Source organism: Pogonomyrmex barbatus, unplaced genomic scaffold (assembly GCF_055798465.1).
Source record: "Pogonomyrmex barbatus isolate J1 unplaced genomic scaffold, ASM5579846v1 scaffold8, whole genome shotgun sequence".
Lineage (NCBI taxonomy): Eukaryota > Metazoa > Arthropoda > Insecta > Hymenoptera > Formicidae > Pogonomyrmex > Pogonomyrmex barbatus.
In genome coordinates, this window is record NW_028297182.1 from 8153059 (window position 1) to 8175839 (window position 22781).

General features: G+C 38.6%; 2 protein-coding genes across 3 annotated transcripts in view; one reads left to right on the forward strand and one right to left on the reverse strand.

Moving 5' to 3' along the window:
- Positions 1 to 22781, reverse strand: part of N (neurogenic locus Notch protein) — a 233018-nt gene that overhangs the window by 75381 nt on the left and 134856 nt on the right. For both annotated transcript variants that reach the window (XM_089084343.1, XM_089084344.1), the window contains 2 exons: positions 6552 to 6908; positions 4469 to 4624 (listed from right to left, as the gene is read on the reverse strand). In XM_089084343.1, coding sequence (XP_088940469.1) covers positions 4469 to 4624; positions 6552 to 6908 — 513 coding nt within the window. The remainder of the gene's footprint in view (positions 1 to 4468; positions 4625 to 6551; positions 6909 to 22781) is intronic.
- On the forward strand, positions 13473 to 14898 carry LOC148934764 (uncharacterized). The gene is made up of 2 exons (XM_089083770.1): positions 13473 to 14437; positions 14551 to 14898. Exon 1 carries the CDS (start codon positions 13963 to 13965, stop codon positions 14275 to 14277), a length of 315 nt encoding a protein of 104 aa, XP_088939896.1. The 5' UTR covers positions 13473 to 13962; the 3' UTR covers positions 14278 to 14437; positions 14551 to 14898.

A 22781-nucleotide genomic window follows, 5' to 3' on the forward strand; every position in this document is an offset into this window, starting at 1 on the left:
AACGCTATCAGCTACAGGAATAATTCACGGCGAATGATAAATGACACCGGTACACGCAATACTGCGCCTATTTTCAACGCCTATTTTTGTAAATCGATACATCACAAATACGTACGTAATTCTTTTAAGGGCAAAGAAAAAAATATTCCGGCATACATTTAACAAATTGAATGTGTATTGAGAGACTCGTGCAATGGAGCAACGTGTACTGTAAACGTGTTGAAACGTAAATTAGCGATTTCAGATAAATTACAGAAGGTCCATTCTAGATCGCGTTGTTTCCGTAAGAGTAATTATCACGGGACGACAATTATCACCTGCATACGAGAGAGGGCGTGTGCTCTCGAAGTGTGTGGCAATCAACGCGAGGCGGACCGAGCCAATTGTTAACGTTCGCCACCGAAATCCAATTAATTCCATGACTTGGTTGATTAACGAACGGCTCCTAATGCGAGGAGGAAATTCACTGAGCGCGCAACGCGAGCGCTCGTTTCAAACTGGCGGGGCGAGTGCGCCGGGGAAGAAAGCCCGCGGACACAAAAGACGTGCTTTCGATTATTAATGAAGTGTCTTTGTCCGTAACGAAACGTATTAACCGCCGTGCTCCGCTACGGGCGGTGTTGCGTATTTATTATGGTGCCGGGAACGAAGGCGATTTCCACTCGAAATCGTTTCTAGACGCACCTCCGTGTCTCCTCCGTCTATCTTTTAAATGAGTTCACGTCCCCATCATCAGTCCAACTACAATCCATAATGCGTACGTTTGATCACGATCTTAAATTATTCGCGTGGTCCACATGGAATGTGAAATTCTATATATTTTACTTTCCACGCTTTTATTTGAAAATATCTCCAACAAATCGAATCGGTAAAAGGCTGAACTTCATTTTTATATTTTTTTATTTTACTATACTATTCGCAAAATTTGAACTTTATCGTTTACGCGAAAATTCGCGAATTATGATCAAACATTCTATACTCTGTGTATATCGCGGATACAAGATTTCGTTCTTATTTATTAACTGACGACATGGGCGACTGACAGATTTGCAGTCACAAGCCAAATCAAATCAAATCCTCACAGATGAAATGGTCCGCGCACGTGTGCACATCAAGGAAATCGACGAGGTGTGTGGCCCCCATGCCGTGCTCGAGTCCTGGCTGGACTATTAATTAATCCACGACTACTGCCTGTTCACTGGTTAATTACAAACCCATTACCTATATGTATCGCGTACCTATGTTGCCGAATGGTTATTCAATCCTCACGGATTCGGGCTCGCAAAGTGCTCATCGTGATCTTGACACATGACGGATTTATTTATATCCACAATCAGGACAATAAAACTTATCGTAGAACGTAAAAAAATTAATGAATGTAAAATAAAAAAGAATAGAAACGTCATGTTCTTGTGCTATTACATTAATATTTAATATAAAACTTCCTTGTGCTTTTTATAAAAATATTTTTATTATTTATAGCAAAAAAAAAAAATTTTAATTTATCGATAACAATATTAACAATTACAACTTATGAGCCAGTGACGAGATTTTGCACTTGTGTGCATTCGACAAGTAAAAAGTTTATTCAAGATGGCTGTTGCAAAGAAACTTCGATAAGTTCATGCATGACCATTAATTATTTCCGCGGAATTATTAATAATCGTTGTCGTGTTGGCAGTGGGACTCCCTCGCTATACATCATGCGGGATCTACTAATCATAGGTCGCATATCACATCGGTCTACGATGGCTAAGGAAAGAGGAACGACTTCGAATGACAAGTTTGCCCGAAGCTAAGGCTTGGAGAAAGGAATGGGGGGGAGAGAAAATTGGGTACATCATGGTATGCTATTAAGGATCAGTGCTCCCTTGCGGACGGTCACGCGCAACGCCACATGTGTAATCGAATCGATATGTCACCTCGAGCAACGCGCAAGAATAATAATGAAAATAAGTATCTCTTCAATCGAAATCTAAATTTAAAATCGGCGATTATCGTCACTCATCATAACTTCAATTTTATAAGGAATTATTTTTTAATTTAAAAATTTTCCCGAAAATATTCACTTAATATTGTCGATTTAAACTGAAGCTAATTAAATCAAATTCATTTTCAAGTGATCATAAAAAAAATCATTAAGTGAAATACATAATATTAAGATTAAAAAGACAAATTTTATTATAATAATTTATGATCGTTTAAAATTTCAATAATTTCAAAGAGTAGTGGCTTGAACTTCAAACAGAAATTCGCTTTTATTACGCCGCACAATTACGAACCTGTAACATGTGTCGATTAAAACTTCCCGACTGACTGACGATAGATCGATCACGGAACTCGATGACGAGAACCGTCGACGGGACGGCGTGATGAGAACGAGGATTCGGCACAATAAATAACACGCAGATCTGGCGCCGAATTAATCGATCGTAATCGATCGATTCGCTATACGGCAATCTGCCCCGTGTGGGTTTTCAATTTGCACGGACCGTGGGGGCCTCCGTACACTCGGATCGCGCACATTAATCCAACGATTACTATACTCGCCGCGAGCGGATTTTGCCGTTATCTCATTTGAAAAATCTTTCAAATGCGATATCGATTCCGACGCATCTCATTTCTTTTACATTTCAACGGTACTTCCGACTAAAACATTTCTTTTTCTTTCACGATGCAGAAATCACATTTTACAAAATCACGACATTACATAAATATATATAATTATATAATTTCATAAATAATTTACATAAAAATATTATAAATATATAATTTCATAAATAATTTACGTTCGCAAAAGTTTAATTAAATTATATTTAGGTATTATATTCAAGATGATAAATAAAGTATTTCAATTTTATCTTTTCTTTATGTCATCTGACATTTTGGCCTATACTTCAATCGTATTTTAAAAGTATTTAATAAAATTTGATGGTATATTTTAAAATTCTTTTCTTCCGACGATTCAAAAGTTATTATATTGCAGAACGCTCGTGAGTTTCAGGTCATCAATTCGACATTAAGTAAAATAAATATCTAAGCACGATACAATAATTTTTGGAAATGATGTAACGATCTGGAATTCACCTGTTAGTTTGAGCCACGTGCGAATGACGATGAACAAAAATCGAAGCATATGTTGATCACAATGCAATTACTAAGCTATCAATATGAAATTCGGTTCTGAATTATAGTATTATTAACAAAAGATGTCAATAAAAAAATGTCTCTGCCAACAGAAAAGAAAAAGAAAAAAAGAATTATTCGTATGTTCTTTATTGACTGACAATTACTATTACTGCCCACGCTAATGCAGCGATGTTAACAGGCGCAGATCGTACAAGGTAGACAAGACAGACACAAACGCGCGAACATACGTGATCAGAAGAAAATATTACAAAGCTCAATGAACCTTTCGAGGCCATCGGTCAATCTCGTCAACAATTCACTGAGATTTGCTTAATTGCAGTAATAAATTGAGCTTACGCGGAAAAGCGCTTCGAGTTAAAGCGAATCGAAAAAGTTATATGTACAAAATGGGGAAATTATTCTTGTTTATAGATCATGTGTTTATCGCTCTCTAATAAATCACGAGTCTAATTAAATCAGCTAATTTAATCCGTTTAATAAGCGTTTAATTTTTTATTATTGTTACTTATGGATCACATCCCTTATCGTTCTCTAAATAAATAAAATGAGTCTATTTAAATCAGCGTTTAATCCGGATTCGTGTCAACTTACAGCGGCTTTATTAACGTTGGGTTTAACGCATGCGTTCTTATTTCAACGTAAGAATTTTCACCGTTTCCGACGATTACGATTTTTATGTTAGATATATAACGCGCGTGAAGATAGAGCGCGATTTACTGCTTCAATGATTCGCGAATTTTCTCCAACCGTTTCATTTGAACGTCGCGAGAGCAATTTATTACTTTCCAAGCGACTTTAATGCGAACTGGTCTCGCTGCGCGATAACATCTATCTGATAGCTATCCTCACGATGTTAGTTGCCCGATCGTGCGCAAACGTGCCGTTGACCAGCATTTCTGCGTTCTTGAATCGAGGCTGTCATTAATAACTATGCCGACCATTACCGAGACGCTCATTACTTTCGATTTAAACAGAGATTACTTTCGAAACGCGAATTAATAGTTGGCCGAAACGGATAAACGAAAATGCGGATCGATTTAGCGGAGCGATTTCCGAGAGCAACCGCGACATTAATCGATCAATACGATCTAGCGACCGACTGACTCGTTTAGCCAAATTTAACCTGCAACCTTATCCTTAATTGACAATTACAACACAACTTGCAATTTAAAACTTTTTCCCTATTATGCACGAATTATGCTATTCAATAGCCACGATTGTTTTTTTTCAAATTATTTTTTCAAAATTTATAAAAATATATGAACTATGTGAAAGTTGAAAAAATTTTTATGCAACTATAAAAATAATAAAGTCAAACCTTGTGTGCACTCGTCAATGTCCTCGGAACAGTCCAGTCCTTTGTATCCGGTGGCACAGGAACAGGTGAAGGACCCGTTGATAGGGCTGGTGTCACAGATCGCGCCCTCGTGACACGGATTCGACGTGCAAGCGTCATCAAGATGGCAGAGCAGCCCTGTAAAAAAAAAACAAATATTAAAAATCTCATATTCATTTTATTGTATTCATTATATTTTATATTCGTATAATCCTATAATCGTAAAACTATGAAATTTAGTAAAAATAAAAATACTTAATTTTTTCGTCTTGCTGACGAATGCGATTAACAGTTTTTCTTAAAAAGTATATCGCGATAGAGACATAAAAAGTACGCTATGTAAATATCAATTACAAATCTTTTCGATGCGTTAATAACGATGAGTGATCTGTAATTTACCGATTTTTTTTCTGATCCAGAGTAAATTATACACAGCTGTACAAATTATTACAAAACTAATTGAGAAAATTGCCGACATCATGAGCTAAGCAGGACAATATAAAATTAAGAAAGCTGACCGCGGGATGTAATTTTCCTTGGGAAGCGGATCGCGTGTGTCTCGAGACGAACTTTTCTTTATGAGGTCCGATAACGGTACTGAAGTCCCCGGGATATTCATATATAAACCAGAATAAGTGCATGCAGATGCACAGAGCACACCCGCGTAACTGTAAGTATATCTACTGAACTAAAAGCACGCCTGAAGGCAATGCAGAAGATGGCCATTACGCGTTTGTGTATTGCGCTGCGCATTCTGTCATTCTGCTGTAAGCTCTCTCTTTCTAATCGTTGAAAAATCATAGTAATAAAAATACAAAATATAATATAGTTTCTTAAATCGAACATGTTACCGAATCGGCATTTATTCAGATACTCGATAGAATGCAAAATTATGCATTTAATTGTGCATTTTGGAAAATTAATGAATAATTTTCCCTGGAAAGTATATCCTTCTTCAATTATATCGTAATCGTATCGAATTTTACTCGGAACATCTGAGATTCGACGAGATTGTAGTCGCTCGGTATAAATGTTTGCCTCTCCCAGGAACGGCGACGACCGTCTGGCCGTGAGAAGAGAATATACCTGTATTTGGCGATCGTCGCGAATCGATCTGAAAAGCGTTTTCTACGTCGACTATTACTCCGCGGCAGGGGCGGCGAGTAAGGACAGAAACTCGTTTCCAATCGCCAAGGTCGACACACGGCGAGGAGCCGGGGCCCCGGGAGTCTTCGGAATCTCGAGATTCCGAGAGACCCGTTCTACGCTCTCTACGCAGCATACCGGCCGCGCATCATAGCGGCCGCATACGTGCGACCGCACCTGCCGATGCATCGCCGCCGCTTGCAACTGCGAGTTCTGTTCTCGACCATACTCGGTATCGAGTTAATCACCCCGCTCTCTCTCGCGGATACGCGGATTTCGCCATACTAAACCAGAAGAGGCTCGCTATTCCTCCTCTCTCTCAAACGAAAACTTCTGACTTTCATATTTTATTATGTTTTAGAGTTTATGCGTTTGCGATACTTGTTGCACTCTACTTGAATAAAAGTACAACGAAATCCAATTGAATTTAATATATCGTTCAAAGCAATTGCTATGATAAAATATCTAGCGTCTAATATATTTATAAAAAAAATATCTCAGAGAGGCTCAAAAAGGATCTCAAACTAAATTGATAGATAGAAAATCTTGCTATAGATCTTAAATGAAATCCGACATATTTCTATATTTTATTGATTATACTAAATTTAATCGTTAAAACTGTGTCTGTGTTTTTGACCAACTAAAGATATCGTCATTATTTTAACAGAGCGTTTAAGATTAAATTAAATTAATATTAGAAATTTCTAATACTTCACTATTTTTTTATATGTCATAATTATTAATCTGATTATAATTATTCTTTCAATTCATTATATGGATCCACAATAATTTCGCACATATTCGGGTCTTCATTTAAGAAAGAAATTCTATTAAATATATACCGTAAGAAAACATCTCGATGGCCTAAAATATGTCTCTATTCTATTTTTCGATCAAGAGAGAATAATTTGTAATTTACCAGTCTTTCCGTAGGTGCACTGGCAGTAGAAGCTGCCGACGCGATCGATGCAGGTTGCCCCATTGAAACAAGCCGCGCCTGCACAATCATCGATGTTGACGCTGCAATCGGGTCCGGTCCAGCCGTTCACGCATATGCACGAGTAACTGCCATGTGAATTCGTGCATGTGGCCCCATTGTGACACAAGGACGGCCGTACCGAGCACTCGTCCACGTCCAGTTCGCATTGCGTGCCCGTGAAGGCCGGTGGACACAAGCAAGAGTACTCGTTCACTCGGTCCATGCAGGTCGCACCATTTTGACAGAGGTTGCCTGGACAATCGTCGATATTTTCCTCGCAGTGATCGCCCCGAAATCCTGAAACACAAAAAAAGTCACCATTGTTTTATTGTCAATACAAGAGTCACTGATATTAAAACTTGGCGAAAAAAATACGCGATATCACAATCATGCGGGAATAATGGTACGCATACGAAAATAGAAGAATGAGTCGTATAACGAATAAACATTACATAATTACGTGAAATAATTACATTGGAAATAATACAAATCAAAAGATATTAACAACCTCGTTAATGATAATGATAAGATGACGTTTCAGATGTTGTTTTTAAATAATTAAAACATGTGCTCGTACATACGTACTTTCGATCAGGAGTAATTCTCAATCGCCGTAGTAATTAACTTTTATTGCTCAATCGCATCCGCGAATGCTCGAATGCATTTGCATAACTATCACGATCGGCGGAGGTAATCGCGAGATTAATATTCGCTATTAATATTCGCGACTGCGAGTCGCGGCAATATTTTTCTAATCGGCGTTTAACGGGAGGATTGGAAACGACGCGACGGTGGAAAGAAAAGCAGAACCCGGCGTGGCGTGGCGATCGCAATCATTCTCGATGCGGCGCGTCGGCATGACGTTCGTGGCATGATTATAAAGAGAACTCATTACCGCAACACGTTCGCCGGCATGAAAAATTCGAGATGCGTCGTCGCCGGTGTCGGCCGTCGGTTTTACCACTTCTATGAATTTATTGCTTCGACCGCGCGGTCGAGGCCGGGTTGAGCAAAAAGAGATCGCGGACTGACACGCCGAAAGGATAAAGCGATGAGCTCCGATAACCGTGAAATTGGCGCTCCGATGCGCCGGGACGAATTTCTTCCGGTCGAATCGCGCGAAGAAAACGATAAGCAAATAGAGGCGGAAACGCCTGAGGTCGTTTTGTACGCAAACTTTTACGGTAAGCTACAGTAAGCTACAGTAAGCGCAGTTCCGCATTCATTAACGTGAAACTAACTATTTTTCATTTAGATTTCTTCTGTACGAGGAAATGCAGAACAAGTAAAGTTTCCGGATTAAAAATCGTCTGGAAAGAAATCATGCGTGATTCTCTCGTATCCTTGTCACTCGTATGTGTGATTTTGTACTCTTCGATCATTCGTGCGTGTAATGCGTTGTTGGATAAAAATTAGGTCTTTGTTTTAAAACAAAGATCAATTCTAATCAGTCAGTTGATTGTACATAGCCTTTGAACCTTGTAAAGAAAAGATCGATAGAGATCGATTCGACGGATCGATCGAACCGACCTTGCATGAAGCTCGATTATCCGCACATCATGGAACTTTATTCATTCGTTGTTCTCGCTTTCTGGTTTCATTCTGCCGGGCAAAACAAACATTTGGACACGCGATGGCTAACGGATTCGCGACGGTTTGTCGTGACCTAAGAAGCTTTTTATTATATATATGTAATCTTGCTCTTGTGCTAAATAAAAAGGTTTATAAAACCTAATATTAATTATGCGTGTGTATATATTAATATAAAAATATAATAAAAATATAAAATTTTAAATATTCTTGATCAATTACGATATAAAATAATTCCAAACTTGCCAATGTTTTCATATTACATATTTTCTGTTTAATGTTTCCTCCTTAATATTGTAAATCAGATCTAGATTTTCTAATTAAACTATCTGTTTTGATTATCAAAGATAAAATAAATGTTCATATACTTAGAATTATATAAATTATTTTTAGAATCTTGTTGAATTATATATTATTTTAGTAATCTTGTTCGATTACTCGATCTTTATCTTATCATTAAAATTCCGATAATAAGATTATGGAGAAACACACGAGCGCACCATAGATAAGATGTAATTAAGTGGCGATAAGAAACAGTAATAGCTAGCGATTGGTCCTCGTACATGCAAAAGGACATCAAGAGAAACGAGACCGCGAAAAGAAAACAAAATGATAAAATTGAATTTAATAGAATCGTTTAGCAATTACCACGCGACAACATATTGCACGAAGTGTCGATATTAATGTGCGATATCAATACTTTTCGCGTTATTTTGATTCTCGCCAATCAATAGATATATATTACACGATGTCGCCAATTACCGGCAAGAACACGTACCAACATTGGCGAGCCCTTAATATTAATACTAATATTAATAATTCATTTATTACTATTTATTTCTTATAATCATCTAATTGCATTGACATGCCTGTATGTTTCTACACAAAGAGCTTATCTTTTTATGAGTATAACGAATTACGTATTATTATTATTATTATTTGTAAATATTACAATAATATCAATACACAAATTTTTTAATTTTAGTTTTATATATACAGATAATTATATATGTAAATACAGCAGTTATGTTGGGAAAGAGAAATATCAAGTGTCTTAAGAAATTTCCAATTTTGTCATTTCTTCAAATAATTATCAATGCAGTTGTCGATAATTGCATTAATCGCAACAAACAAAATCGTGCGATTTTATAATCGTGCGATTATATAATCTAAGCATCAATTCAGATAATCAGTTGTGGCAAGGTACGTATAAAGTGGATTAAACGCTGAATCAGGATATTTGTTACATAATTCATGCAAAAATAAGAACCGCAAGAAAATCCGGATGTATCTTATAAGAGCGTAAGAGACACATTTCTCTTTTTCTTTCTCTCTTCCCTTTTCTCGTGTCTTCCCTGTTCTTCTTCTTCTTCTTCTCCTCTCGATATCTCCCCTTATCTATCCGGTATCAGTTGTTGCTCGGTGATACATACCTGGTCATGGACTACGGTTAACATCTAATGGTGCGCATAATTTATGCCTCATAGAACATCCGACTATACTTCCCGCGGCTGTGTAGCAGCGACGACGACATGACTTAGGGCCAGAGTGATGGTAAAAACGCGGGCCAGCACGTACCCGTGGGGCCTATCACGTTATTACAGTAGAACCCCGCGAAGGATGCCCATGGCATTAATATTAAAGCGACGCGAAAGTAAATCGATCCAGCAGGAAGCGCTGATTCGCAGCGATTCGTCGAAATCACTTCAGAGAACCGTAACTTCGTAGACTTTAAAGATCGATCTTTGCTCATCTCGATGATTGATACATTCGCTAAATTCGCGGTTACTATTTCACAATGACCCCTGTTTATGTCAGAGGATAATAATCATTATCTATCTTTTGAATATAAATAACGTTTATGATAAATGAAATTAACGGAAGTAATTACGATGATCAAACGTGATCCTTTTCATCTTTATTTTTTTGCAAACAATTTTAGACAGGATGAGTAGGCAGATGCATTAGGGGAATTTTCAGACGATATTGATTCTTCACAAAATGTGCACAGTTGATTGTACTCGTAAGGTTTCGAATTGGAATTTGGACCAAGATTCTCACGGAGCCAAGTACGGAAGGGCTTCTTTCCTTCTCGAGTTACTGTATTAAAAAGGAGATACGTCGTTATAGGGGTTTACATCCTTCTACGATGAGATTTCCATAATTCTCGTGCGTATCCAAATATTTTTCAGTAAAATAAAAATTAATAAAACAATCGACTAACTTACATAGTTATATGAGAAAACAAGCAAAATAATAAGTGAACTGATACCACAAAATAAATCGTATGAGAATCGAGGTACCTAATGTATCGTTAAAATAAAAAAAGACTTGCGAATATAAGCGTTTTTCCTTCCTGTAATGCGTAGCAAGCTTTTCTCGTGATAACGCAATTACAATATCTCGCTCGCTCGAGATCTTTTTCCTCGGGGGACTCCGTTACAAGAACAAAATTGCGGTGGCTCAGCGTTCGCGATGGCATTTGCACATTCCCTTCCTCGTGACTGGATTTCCCCCGGAGGTACCCTTGTCCTCTCTTTCCTTCTCTCTGTCTCTCTCTCTCTCTCTCTCTCTCTCTCTCTCTCTCTCTATCTCCGTTTCTTTCTCCGCGTTCTTCTCGCGCATCCTCTTTGGCTTATGTCCATGCGATATCGACTCCCGAGGTTTTTGAGTGAGGAGGCATAATTAAACGGCGGACATCAAACGGCGGCATTCAACGGAATCTCATATTCCGTATAAAGTCGATCGATTCATCGATCGGTCGCGCTCTTACGACGCTCTCGACAGAAAAGGCGCGCGAGCGGGAACGCGAGGATGACGCTCCGAAAAACTCGAGCTACTCAGGCATTCGTGGACCCCCGAGACCAAACGATTAGGGTAGACGGTCGAGCTCGTCGGGGACGAGCAACAGTGTGGCGGCGCGGGGGCCCATCCGGCACGACGAATCGATTCGCGTTAATATCGATACCAGCGGCGCGAACAAAAGCGCCTCCTTTACCTAAGAATCGACCACGCGCGTATTTACACGTCCATTCGTTCTGCACTCGTACTCGCATCTTTTTTACGTCATCTTACTCTTTTGCTCGTCTTACTACGCGTTCCGATAGTCTCGAGACATCGACAAGAAATCGATCGCCCTCCCCCCCCTCCCCCTCTCCCCGCAGTCCTGCGATTTTTCGTCGATCAAGCAAACAAGTTTCCCCCCCTTTTTTTTTGACAGGCACGGACAGGCGCGAAACGCAACGATTAAAAATTACACTTTGTTAATATCGTCAATCGTCTCGATGTCCTATTTGTTATAACAAATTTGAAAATATATTGGCTACACTTTATATATATTCAAATATACTTGAAGAAATAACTTTAACATTAATAAATATTAAGGTATAAAGGTATATAAAAATATATATTTACCTATAAAAAGATAATTAGTAATATTAAATTTTATAACATCACGTATCCGTTTTAAAAACAAGTTATTAAAATAATATGTCGCTCTCTCTTAAAAACACATAAAAGATGTAGTATAAAAATTGTTTATATTTTTATCATCCTTTAAGATTTATTCTCTACTAAAGCTCGGCTCATTCTCGCAGCTTCTTATATGGACACAATATATTTTGTGAAAGTATGAGTATCGTAAAAGGTGTCCAATAGCTGGGTTAACTGGCACGAGAACTGATTTCCATATAGATACGACTCTCCTCTTCCTGTAAATTCCCTAATTCTCCTCAAGGCAAGTATTATGCGCCATAATCAACAGAATGCAAAGGATCTAACAGTGTAGACTGTAAGAGAGCAAAGAGAGATGAATGGATACATCGCGAACATGTTCGCGTACAGGTGAAAAAAAGGGCCACGCAAAGATCTATTGCTCGCGAGAGAAAAAAAGAAGGAGAGAGGAGCGCGTGGGTGCGTCGGATAAGGACGGAAAAGCCCCCGCTGCTTATAAATCAACCTGGATGAACCCCCATAATTGCAATTGTCCGTCGAGCCTCACCCTAGATCGGAGTGGTCGTTGCACGCGTACGTGCGTGCGTGAATGCCTACGTGCGTGAATGAGTATGCGTGTCGAGCGGAATCTATCCGACGGGGATACATGTATCCGTTACTTCGTTGCTGACGCAAGGCAGTCAAATGCCGAAAAATGATATTTAAAGCTATTTTATGAGCAGTTATCTCTTCTTACAATAACCAAGACATTTTTAATATCTTGAAAATGAAATAATGAAACTCGCAATAATGCGACAACATTATTAAACTATCAAGAATACTTTATTATTCTTTATTATCCTTCTTTACCTTTAATTTTTCGTATCGTTTATATCGTGTTGGTTTTAGCGTAGCGATATTCAAATTTTATTCTCATAAAATGTGATTGTTACATTTACTGAAATCCAGTTGCAAGAACATTCCCTGTCATATTTGTCATAAAAAAATTTTCTTATTTATTTTATTTTCGTAATTAAAGCATAAGTTTTTTAGCATACAAATTACGTCTGTCACTACGAAAAGATTTAAAGATTCGAGAAATCAGATCATCGCTCTTTCAAAAACGCAAGATTATTCTCAGATGGAATGCAAGATTACTTTTATTCTTTGATTCCAGGTTGTCGCCAAAGGACAGGCCGCGTGACTTCAGCTCGAACCGGAATTTCGAGAATCTGACAGAGCGGCGGCAATTAGCCGTGTCCCCGAGGTAGTCTAAATGATTTCATTCACCTTAAAATATCCGTGTGTGGTGGAGAAATGCGGAAAGGACAGGACACAGACCTCGAAGGAAGTTTTTGAAACGCAGAGAACGAAAAATAAGAAATATACCGAGATTCGGATATTCGTTCATCGGATGAATATGTCTAGAAAATTGTTAGTTATAAATTTGTCGGCGGTATTTAAACTAAAACTACTAAAAACTTCACTTCTCTCGCGGAGAAAAAGGAACGCGGGAGTCTTACGTTTCTATTGAATATCGAGTCGATCTCACATAGCGCAAGAGTGATAAATCCTGATATACTATTGAGGCTTCCCCCTATCGCAAGGATATCCCTTTATTTCCGCTTAGCGCTATAAGCGTTCTTCCGTCGTGTCGCTCATCATGATGCGTTATATCCGCTGGATCGTGTTTCCAACTTGCGTTCAAGTGTGTTTATCATAGTAGGAAACAGCGCGATGCTGCTTCATTCAGACCGAACATGAAATAGTCGATATCGTCGATATCGCCTATTAACTATCGACCGATGGATGAAAGAGATAGAAAAAGGTCACGAATGTTGGGAGTTTTACGCCACACGGCGGACACCCCGCGACGGTGTAGAAACGGTAAAGGGACGTCCGTGTCGAATGTCCTTTCCTATATAAAACGCCCTACGCGCTCCCACCTCGCTCCCCTCGTGCTCTCGGACACCGGTCCCTCTCCCTCGCGTCGCGGACACGGCTTGCCGTCTCCTTCTTCCTCCGTCGTTGTTCCCTTCTCTTCTGCTCCTAACTCCCCTCTCTTCCTTCACCGTGGGTACTACCTTCCTCCCTTCAATTGGGACCTTCCGTCTCGCTCTGGCCCTCCCTTCCTCTAGCCCACAAGGCGCGCTACGATGCAGTGCCTCTCAGTCGGGTCGAGGTGTGGCAACATCGCGAGAGCGGGTGTGCTTCCCGCGCGCTGGGTCCACGTGGTGGAGAGACTGTGGGAAAATTCTCATGCCGCCGTTCGCTGCCACTGCCGTTGCCGCTGCCGCCGTCGCCGCCGCCGCCGCCGCCGCCGACGACGATGACGACGACGACGACGACGACGACGACGACGATGACGACGACGACGACGACGACGATGACGACGACGACGACGACGACGACGATGACGACGACGATGACGACGACGACGATGACGACGACGACGACGACGACGACGACGACGACGACGACGACGATGACGACGGTGCTCAACCGGCGGCGACCGGTGCGGGAACAAACTCGCGCGACTTCCTGCTTTCACGCTTCAGAGAAGTCTCAAGGGACTTTGCGAAAAACGTATCATCGGAATGTCGCGAGAAAATCCTTCAATGACAGTCAAGCTCGAGAACGCTAAACTCGATTTAAACTCGACGTTTCTTCGCTTATAGAAAATCATCCTTCTTTCGCTCTGATATTTCCGATGCATAAATAATGAGAGAAAAAAGAAAAAAGAAAAGAAAAAAAAAGAAAGAAAAAGAAAAATTGAGTGAGCACAGAAGATTGAATAATTAAAGGTAACTAAGATTTTAATTATAGCAGGACATGTATGATTATTTTATTAGATTCTAAACAATGCCTTGTTGCACGCGAACTACTTTAAATAACATATAATTATGTAATATAATAGTCTGAAGCAGCAACTGAGACGCACTGAAAACCCATTGGACCTCACGAAGTGAAGAGGAAGGTTAACTGTGCAAGGCCTGTGCCTCCCCACCAAAAAACATAGCCGGAATTGGATGGCCACGAGCACGCCACGGGGGTGCCCGTAGAAAAATTATTTGTCTGCTACCATACACACAGCGGCGGCAAAACGTTACAATTATTTTGATCATATGGTTAATCTGGACGCAACTCGGTGCATTAGACAATCTCGGGAGGATCACTCAATCATCTTTCATATAGCAAATTTCCGACACATCCATGTTATATATAATAAAAAAAATTATTTTTTAATAAATTTACATGAATGAAACGCATTTTTCTATTTTTTTAATTATTTTTTAATCTTTCATTTTTTTATGAACAAGGGATAGCAAAAAGTTAAAAGATGTAAAATATTCTAAAAAAAACTAATAAACCAAAGGACATATACATATACATGTTTTTCGGTAGCTTATGCGAGTGAAATTTGTTCTACATATATACATGCGCGTGCACATATTTCCTCTAAAATTAATTAAATGTAGAAAGCACTCACACAGAAATTAATATATATTGCATGTTGTAAGGCGTTGCTTACGGCAATTATTAATGGTCGTGCAATAATTTTCCCGTGGTAATGTCGACAAGGATAGACATCGATCACCATTCAGTCTAAAGACTGACTTGGAGAGAATGTATATGTGTGTCTGTTACATTTCATATCCTTGTAAGGAGTAATTATAGCGATACGGTTAGTCCTCGTTAGCGGATCTAATGAGCCGACACAAAGCGCCTTGCGCTTCTGTCGGAATCGACCAATTAAATTCACAATAATGAAAAAGATTCAATATTTTTACGAATAAAAATTCAACATAGAAGAATTGTGCTACATAGACAACATGTATTACTAAAAGAAGCGAAAATTTATTTTTAATAAATATAAAGGAATCAATCTCTTTTCTCATGCTGACATGTGCACCAGCTCCTTTTTAAAACCATTTTCTCCTTTATATCCAAATAAGAAAATAAAGATTTTCCTATTATAAAGATTAATCTATTCGCGAACTTTTTAAATAAAATTAGTCTTGCAATGTTATTTCTCGAGATATAAATATACTGACGTGAACCCCCCCCCCCCCGTAGGATTAGAAAAGCGCGTTGCTTCAAGAATAGTGCAAGCAATGGTTATTATTATTATTTACGTTTGGAGTGTCTAGTCATTCTGTTCTACAGCTCCGTTCATCCGCGAGGCGACGAGTTTTTCGTTTCGAAGGCGAGTATCGAATCTGTGTATTTGAATGGGAAATGCGCAATCCTAAAGCCGTCCCGACCGATGCTGCGGACCGAGCGCTGCGAAACAACCGACTATTTCCGTGGCAATACACAGTAGAAGTTTAAATCGCTCGTCGGGCCGTGCAGTTTCTTCGTTCGATGGACGATCGTATCTGTACCCCCATCTCGCGCGCACACGTGAACGCCGCATAATGTGCCGACCAAATGGAAAGGAGGGCCGGATGGACGTCGGCATATGGGATTGGGAGTGGTCGAGGGTACTTTGGTGAAGCTGCGAGCGTGAGTGAGAGAGAAAAGGGGGAGGTGGGGAGAAAGGACAATGAACGAGAGAGAGAGAGAGAGAGAGAGACGCATGGTCGATTTAAACGGAAACTAAAGAGGCAATTCAAATCATTCGGGATGCACGAGTTAGAATTGTATATGCGATGCGTCGAGAGATAATGTTGTGTATACTAAAGTTTGTAGAATGTACGTATGTATAAGTGTAATAGTGTTAACGTGTGAGAAAACAAACAAACGTATCTAAACACAATCTACATAAGAAGTTTAAAATTTTACTAAAGTTTTACTTAAATATTATTATAACATTAATTATTACAGATGAAAGAGAAAGAGAGAGAGAGAGAGAGAGAGAGAGAGAGAGAGAGAGAAAAGAGAAATTTAAGAGAAATTTTGTTTACGGTGCATAGGCATTGAAAATTGATATGTAGTTATTTGTGTTGTTTTGACAAGAATAGGAAATGAACAATTGATAAAGAAAAGGAGTAAGAAGAAATATCTGCTTATCTGTACAAATCTTATTTCATAAGAGCGTGCAATAATGCGCTACATTGCGCGTTTTATTTTGAGATATTCTTTTATTGCTTATCCGAAAATTTTTTTTTCTCAAAAATCCCATTTTTTTATCTACTCCCGTTGGATTGGGACTCATTTTTTTTTTTTATTCACGAGAATGCACGTCCTTTCTCTATCGGCGCCCATTTTTCTGCCGTAAGAGACGCACGAGGAGAACCACCGATAAGCGTAATTTGAATGGGTAATGGCCTCACCCGAGAGGTGGATCCCCCGGTTAATGATGGACTTGGGAGAGATCCGGCCGACGAGATGCTGCGCGCAATCCCTCCCTCCCTGTGATGCACTCACGCCCTGCTCGCGATTGGGAGACGTTTTCAGCGAAGAAATGCCGATAATACAGATTACATATACCTTTTTTGGGGAGCAAATCATTTTATGAATCATTTTTGGAATGACAGATTCTTCCAAAAAATTCGCAGTGGAAAATTTTCATGGAGAAGTCTTTCTATTTAAAAAAATACTATCATTTTCTAATGTTCTTATAAAAAAGAAAAAAAATGTGAAAAATACGATACATAATTTTTAATAAATAATATTTAAGCGATTTAAATTTATATAAATATCTAATGATAATAAAATATCTAATGATAATTAGCAAAAATAATTACCTCGATTAATCAAATGTTAAATTAATATAAATATAAATCATGATATTTTGACGCAAGTTTAATCAATTTATTAAGAATGGAAGAAATTTATGAAAAATATATGCAATATGATAAAAATTTCGGCTGAGATTGAGTTGGGTGTAAAAAATTTCAAATACCGGTTTTACAGACCGAGATTAATTCACATCATATAAAATACAGTTAAAAATAAAGTGTGAAGCCTCCTAAAAATGTATGAATAATGCATGTCGGTAGCTTTCGCGAGAGTAATGTCTAATCCAAAGATACTAAAATGAAAATCGTTGTCGTGATCATCGATGTCGTCGTCGTCGTGATCCATCGTCCATTCGCAGTCATATCACTGAATCACTTTCGAGACCGTCCATATAAGAGACTCGGTAAATATATGCAAGTACGACACAGTATCATAACAAGGCGGAGACGTGAATGAGAACGATGTGAAATTCTCCAGACGCGCGCTTGCTCTACCTAAAGCGGAGCGCCTGTCTGTAAATAAACTTGAGGAACGTTACGAGCCTAGAGACTCTCGAGACGAACTCGTAACCCCTTCTCTCTCGCGGGACTCACAAGTCTCAAGATTAAATAAACACATTTGCGCGATTGTGTTGCGATCACGTAGGTCTCAAAGGGAAGACGTTGCATCTGCACGTCATGGTAAAATTTCAAGCAAAACTGCTGTTACTTAATTTACATCGATATGAAAAAATGATGACGTATATGAAAGTAATATTAAGTAATAATATAAAAAAAAAAAACACTTTATAAAATATGATTAATAAAAATTATTGATAATTACACACACACATATTAGGGTACATTATTAGAAAAATTTAAATATGAAATATAATAATACAATCACGTGTACATACTAGTTTACTTATTTTACGGTTTTCTTTTTTTTAAATATAAGATAACTTTTAAAGTATTGAACAAAGGAAGAACCTCATGCGGAAGTTAACAGGCTTTATGTAGTTGAAAAGAGATAAAAAAAAAACAAGAATCTTTTAAAGAATTCTAGGCTCAGTTTATGAAGAGAAATGTATGGAATCTCTTATGACATATAACAGAAACAAAAATCGATTCATCGTGTACTTAGAATCTTATTTATAGATTTCAAAGAGAAAACTGCTCTCTCTCTTCGTTATTATTATAAGAAGAGAAAGAAACAAATGTAAAATCACGCGTGCGCAATCGTGCAATTAGATCGACAGAAACGAATTGTATGAAATGCGCGAAAATCAGCACCGTCAAAAGCAACAGGTGCATAGTGATCAACAAGTGGTTTAAACGTCATCATAGAATATTAAAGCGAAAACGACGATATATTGATCAATCGATCAATAGATGTCACAGAATAGAAAACGGGGACATGAAAGATCGCGAGAGAGAGAGAGAGAGAGAGAGAGAGAGATTTACAGCGCATAAAATTAGTAAGTCAAAAGTTAAATCTAGACAGAATATAAAATTTCTGAATGTAAAAAAAAATTTTTTTGAAATGTGACAAATATCAATTAATAAAAATTATTATCATGATTATATTCAATAATTTAATATTCAAATATGAATAATTTTAACTTGCTTAATTAAATTTGGATATTATGCTGCATTAATTGAACTAACAAAGAGAAATTATCAGTTGTTCAAATTTGTTGAACTTATGTTGAATTCTTTGACTTAGCTCGTGTTAAATTAGAAATTATACACATTTTCCACAAGTCAAGTAAAAATTGAAAAATTACATCATCAAGATATTACTTGAGCATGAAAATACGCTAAGGGCAAAGTACAAACGTTAAGAGAGAACAAGCGAAGAACACAGAATAGATCGTTGGCTGAGGTTTGGTGCAACAGGTATAAAACAATCAACAGGTTGTTTTCGCATGCCAATCGTCCCGTCGCTTCTAGTTCTCAATCTCCGGCGGAACATGGACAATACTCCCGAAGAGAAACCCGGAGGTACAGAAAGATGAGAGAAACGTGGCCCGAAGAAAAGCATCAGATACGCGAAAGGTGAAAGATGGAGAAGGAAACCCAATGATAGGCAGATATATCTCGCTAGGGAGCTTCCCTCCTTTGTGAAACGCTGCACGTGAGTGTACACGTGTATGTATATACGTCGACGGTATGACGGGTAGCATGGCGGTATGAGTGACCGCATACGCGTGTTCGTGCACGTGGTACGGGTATGCACAGGGACCGGCGCTCGAACAATGGGACCGTCACGCGGCTACCATTCTTCAGGGACAATCAGTAGGGGGGAAGCCTCTTTCTCGGCGCCCGACCGGGCCCCATGCTTAAAAAGGACAATCGCCCCCTTATTTACGGTTTGGGCAGCCTAGCCTCGTCTCCTTCCACTTTCCGCTCTTTCTCCTTCTCTCCATCTTTCGTTCTACCATCATCTCTTTCCTCTTTCTCGCTCTTTCACTCTTCTTCAGGTGGCCACTTTACTCACACACACACACACACACACACACACACACACACACACACGCGCGCGCGCGCGCGCGCGCGCGCGATATCTGGGCACGAGAGGGTCATCGAAAATCTTCGGCCCCTATATACGATCCTGCTCCGTTGGCCAAAGGCTATTCGGCCACGAAACACGCCCATCCATCGAATTTTTCACGGGATTTTCCGACCGACGCATAAATTTCGAGACTCCGTAATATGCGCCATCACGTGCTCGAGCTTTACAGCTCGCCGGGGGCACCTTGTGAAATTGATTACGAGGAGGATGATCTTCGCCGCGGGTTCGAATAAGCGTGCGGTATATAGATATGTTCTCTCTTTCAACAGATTAACCGATGTGATTAAAGAGCTTCAACACCTATAAGTTTAAGCCGTAGCCCGTTAAGAGCCATCGCAGAAAACGTACCATTAAATAATTTATTATCGACAAATTCTTTCATTTCTCTATATTTATCACACATTATGCACAACGTAATGTAGTTATATAATACTTAAAAATGCGTATAAGCACAATCTTTTTAATTATATCTTATAATCCAGAAATTAAAATAAATATGTATTGGGATTGTGGTCTCATTGACGTTTTAACATTTTTGTTTCAGCATTTTTTTTTTTTTTTTGAAGGAACCAACAGGATCGATTAGCTGTTGAGGCTTAGCTCAATGTTCTCAGCAGATAAAGATCTGATTTACGTAAGTTTGTTTTATCGACCGTAAACATCGGTTCTCGCCGAATGCGAATCAGATTGTCGCTTATTGTTTGTCGGAACGGACAGATATTACGTTTGCGAAAGAAGCACATCGATCGCGATCGAGTAAACGCAAATCAGCCAGAGGGCTCACGAGGAGCAACGTCGTTCTCCGTTAAATTATAGTCGTTCGATACGGTCGATACAGCCGTAAAGCAAACGGACTACAACTAGAGGGCTGATCAAGAGAATTATTAGGGAAGATTTCCATTTTCATGTTCCGTATTATCATATGGTTGTCTTATCTTTGTCATTCTCCACTTCTAAATTATTGCAACTATATTAAATACTATATTAAAAATATATTAAAAGATGTATTAAAAGATATATTAAAAACAACATAACATCGATGCAATATCAAAAAAATATTTCGCCAAAACAATCGATGCAAGATAACTTTTACCGATTTAATTTAAACATTTAATATTTAAATTTACGTGCATAATACTTCAGTATAGATTGTAAGACTTTTTTCTACATCTTTTACATATATTTCCGATATTTCTTCATTCACACATTAAATATATTAAGGTAAAAAAAAAAAAAAAATTTGATCTTGCCAATCTTAGGATCAAAAAATATAAAGACGAACGGGAATAAAATCTTCAACATTTCCCAAAATTGCAACATGGTCCGAGTGATTACAGCGAGATCTATCGTGTGTAAGATGAAGTAGGTAGAGAACGTGAGATAGAAAGAGAAAGGTGAAAAGAGGAGCGCGCCAAGAGAATACGAAGAAAAGAGTAGAGTGTGACGAGGGTGGAGACGATAGAAGGAGGATGAAGAGAGTGCAGTATCACGGTTGCTTTATCTTGCTGCGCTGAGAAGGTTGCGAGAAGAAGTTGAAGAGCCCTCCGCTTACACGAACGCGAGTGGAGGGTATTGTGCGAGGAACAGAGCCACCTTCATATACTACGCACCATCGTCCTCTATCCATTCTCCTCCCTGGCTCCTCTCCTTTCTCGTTTTCTTCCACCACCTCTGCTCCGAAAGAAGAGGTTTATGGAGGAACGCGGGAGAAACAGGGATAGAATAAGACGTGTCGAGAGAGCGCAGGATGGAAGAGAAAACGGGGTGTAAAGAGGGAGAAGGGAGAGAAGCTCGCTGAGTAAGGGGGCGTGGGTGCGCCCTTCGTGATTTACATATGCGTATTCTATACCTTATTTACTGCGTCGATCATCCTCCACTTTATCTCCTCGCGTGTGGGTTGCGCCGAAGAAAGAGCACGAGGCAAGGAGGAAGATGTGAACGAAGAAGCTGATGAGGAACAGAGAGAGAGAGAGAGAGAAAGAGAAAAGGAGAGACGATGGAATACGTTTCTTCGTCTATTAGCCCCGGAGCTGCTGCCGGTACCGTAAATATTGCACACGTAGGTAGATAATCTTAACTTCTTAATTGCAGAGGTTAATTCGCGGACTCGACGCGACAAGAGAAAGAAAAAAAACTTACCGATTTCATTAACGTACAGGGTAACAGTTAGAGAAATACAGAATATTTAAATGTTTTTATGCAACATAGAATGTCTTCCGAGGATTTTGTAGATAACAAAATGATTTCGCATATGTTAATATATTTTATACTTTATAAGTTTATAGATTATATATATTAAGTATTTCAATAGCATCTAATATTTTTGATAACAAAATAAATAATTATATTATAATAATATATTATCATAAAAAAATTATGTTGTGATTAATTACATACAATTTTAATTTATTACGTTCAATTTTTCTATTGTTATATAATTTAAGCAGTGACATTAAGACTTAATCTACTTAATAAAAACATAAATTTTGTTGATACTGATATCAACAATAATAAAGAAACTTATGAGAAATGTATAAGAATACACATATTTAAGATATTTTTAGTTCGCGTTGGTGACTTTTCGCCCATGGACCAACTTAAAAGGAGAGGCACGTAGGGGATGGATAAAAAATGACGGCGAGATAATTGATGGATGTCAAATTTCTTTTTTTTTTTAAAGAGCCGACATAAGTTCTCTTTTTCTTTCCTTCTCCCTCTTTCTCTTTCTCTCTATGTGTCTTGCTCACGATAACCTCGGCGTGCCGCGGTTAATTGTCATAACTGCCTTCGAGTAGCGAATCTTTTCGAAGCAAACAAAAGACAAAGAACGCCAAAAATGACGAGAGGCCTTCCTTAAAGCATGCACGCATACCCGATGACAGTCTGACGAAGTCTATTTCTCTTCTCGAA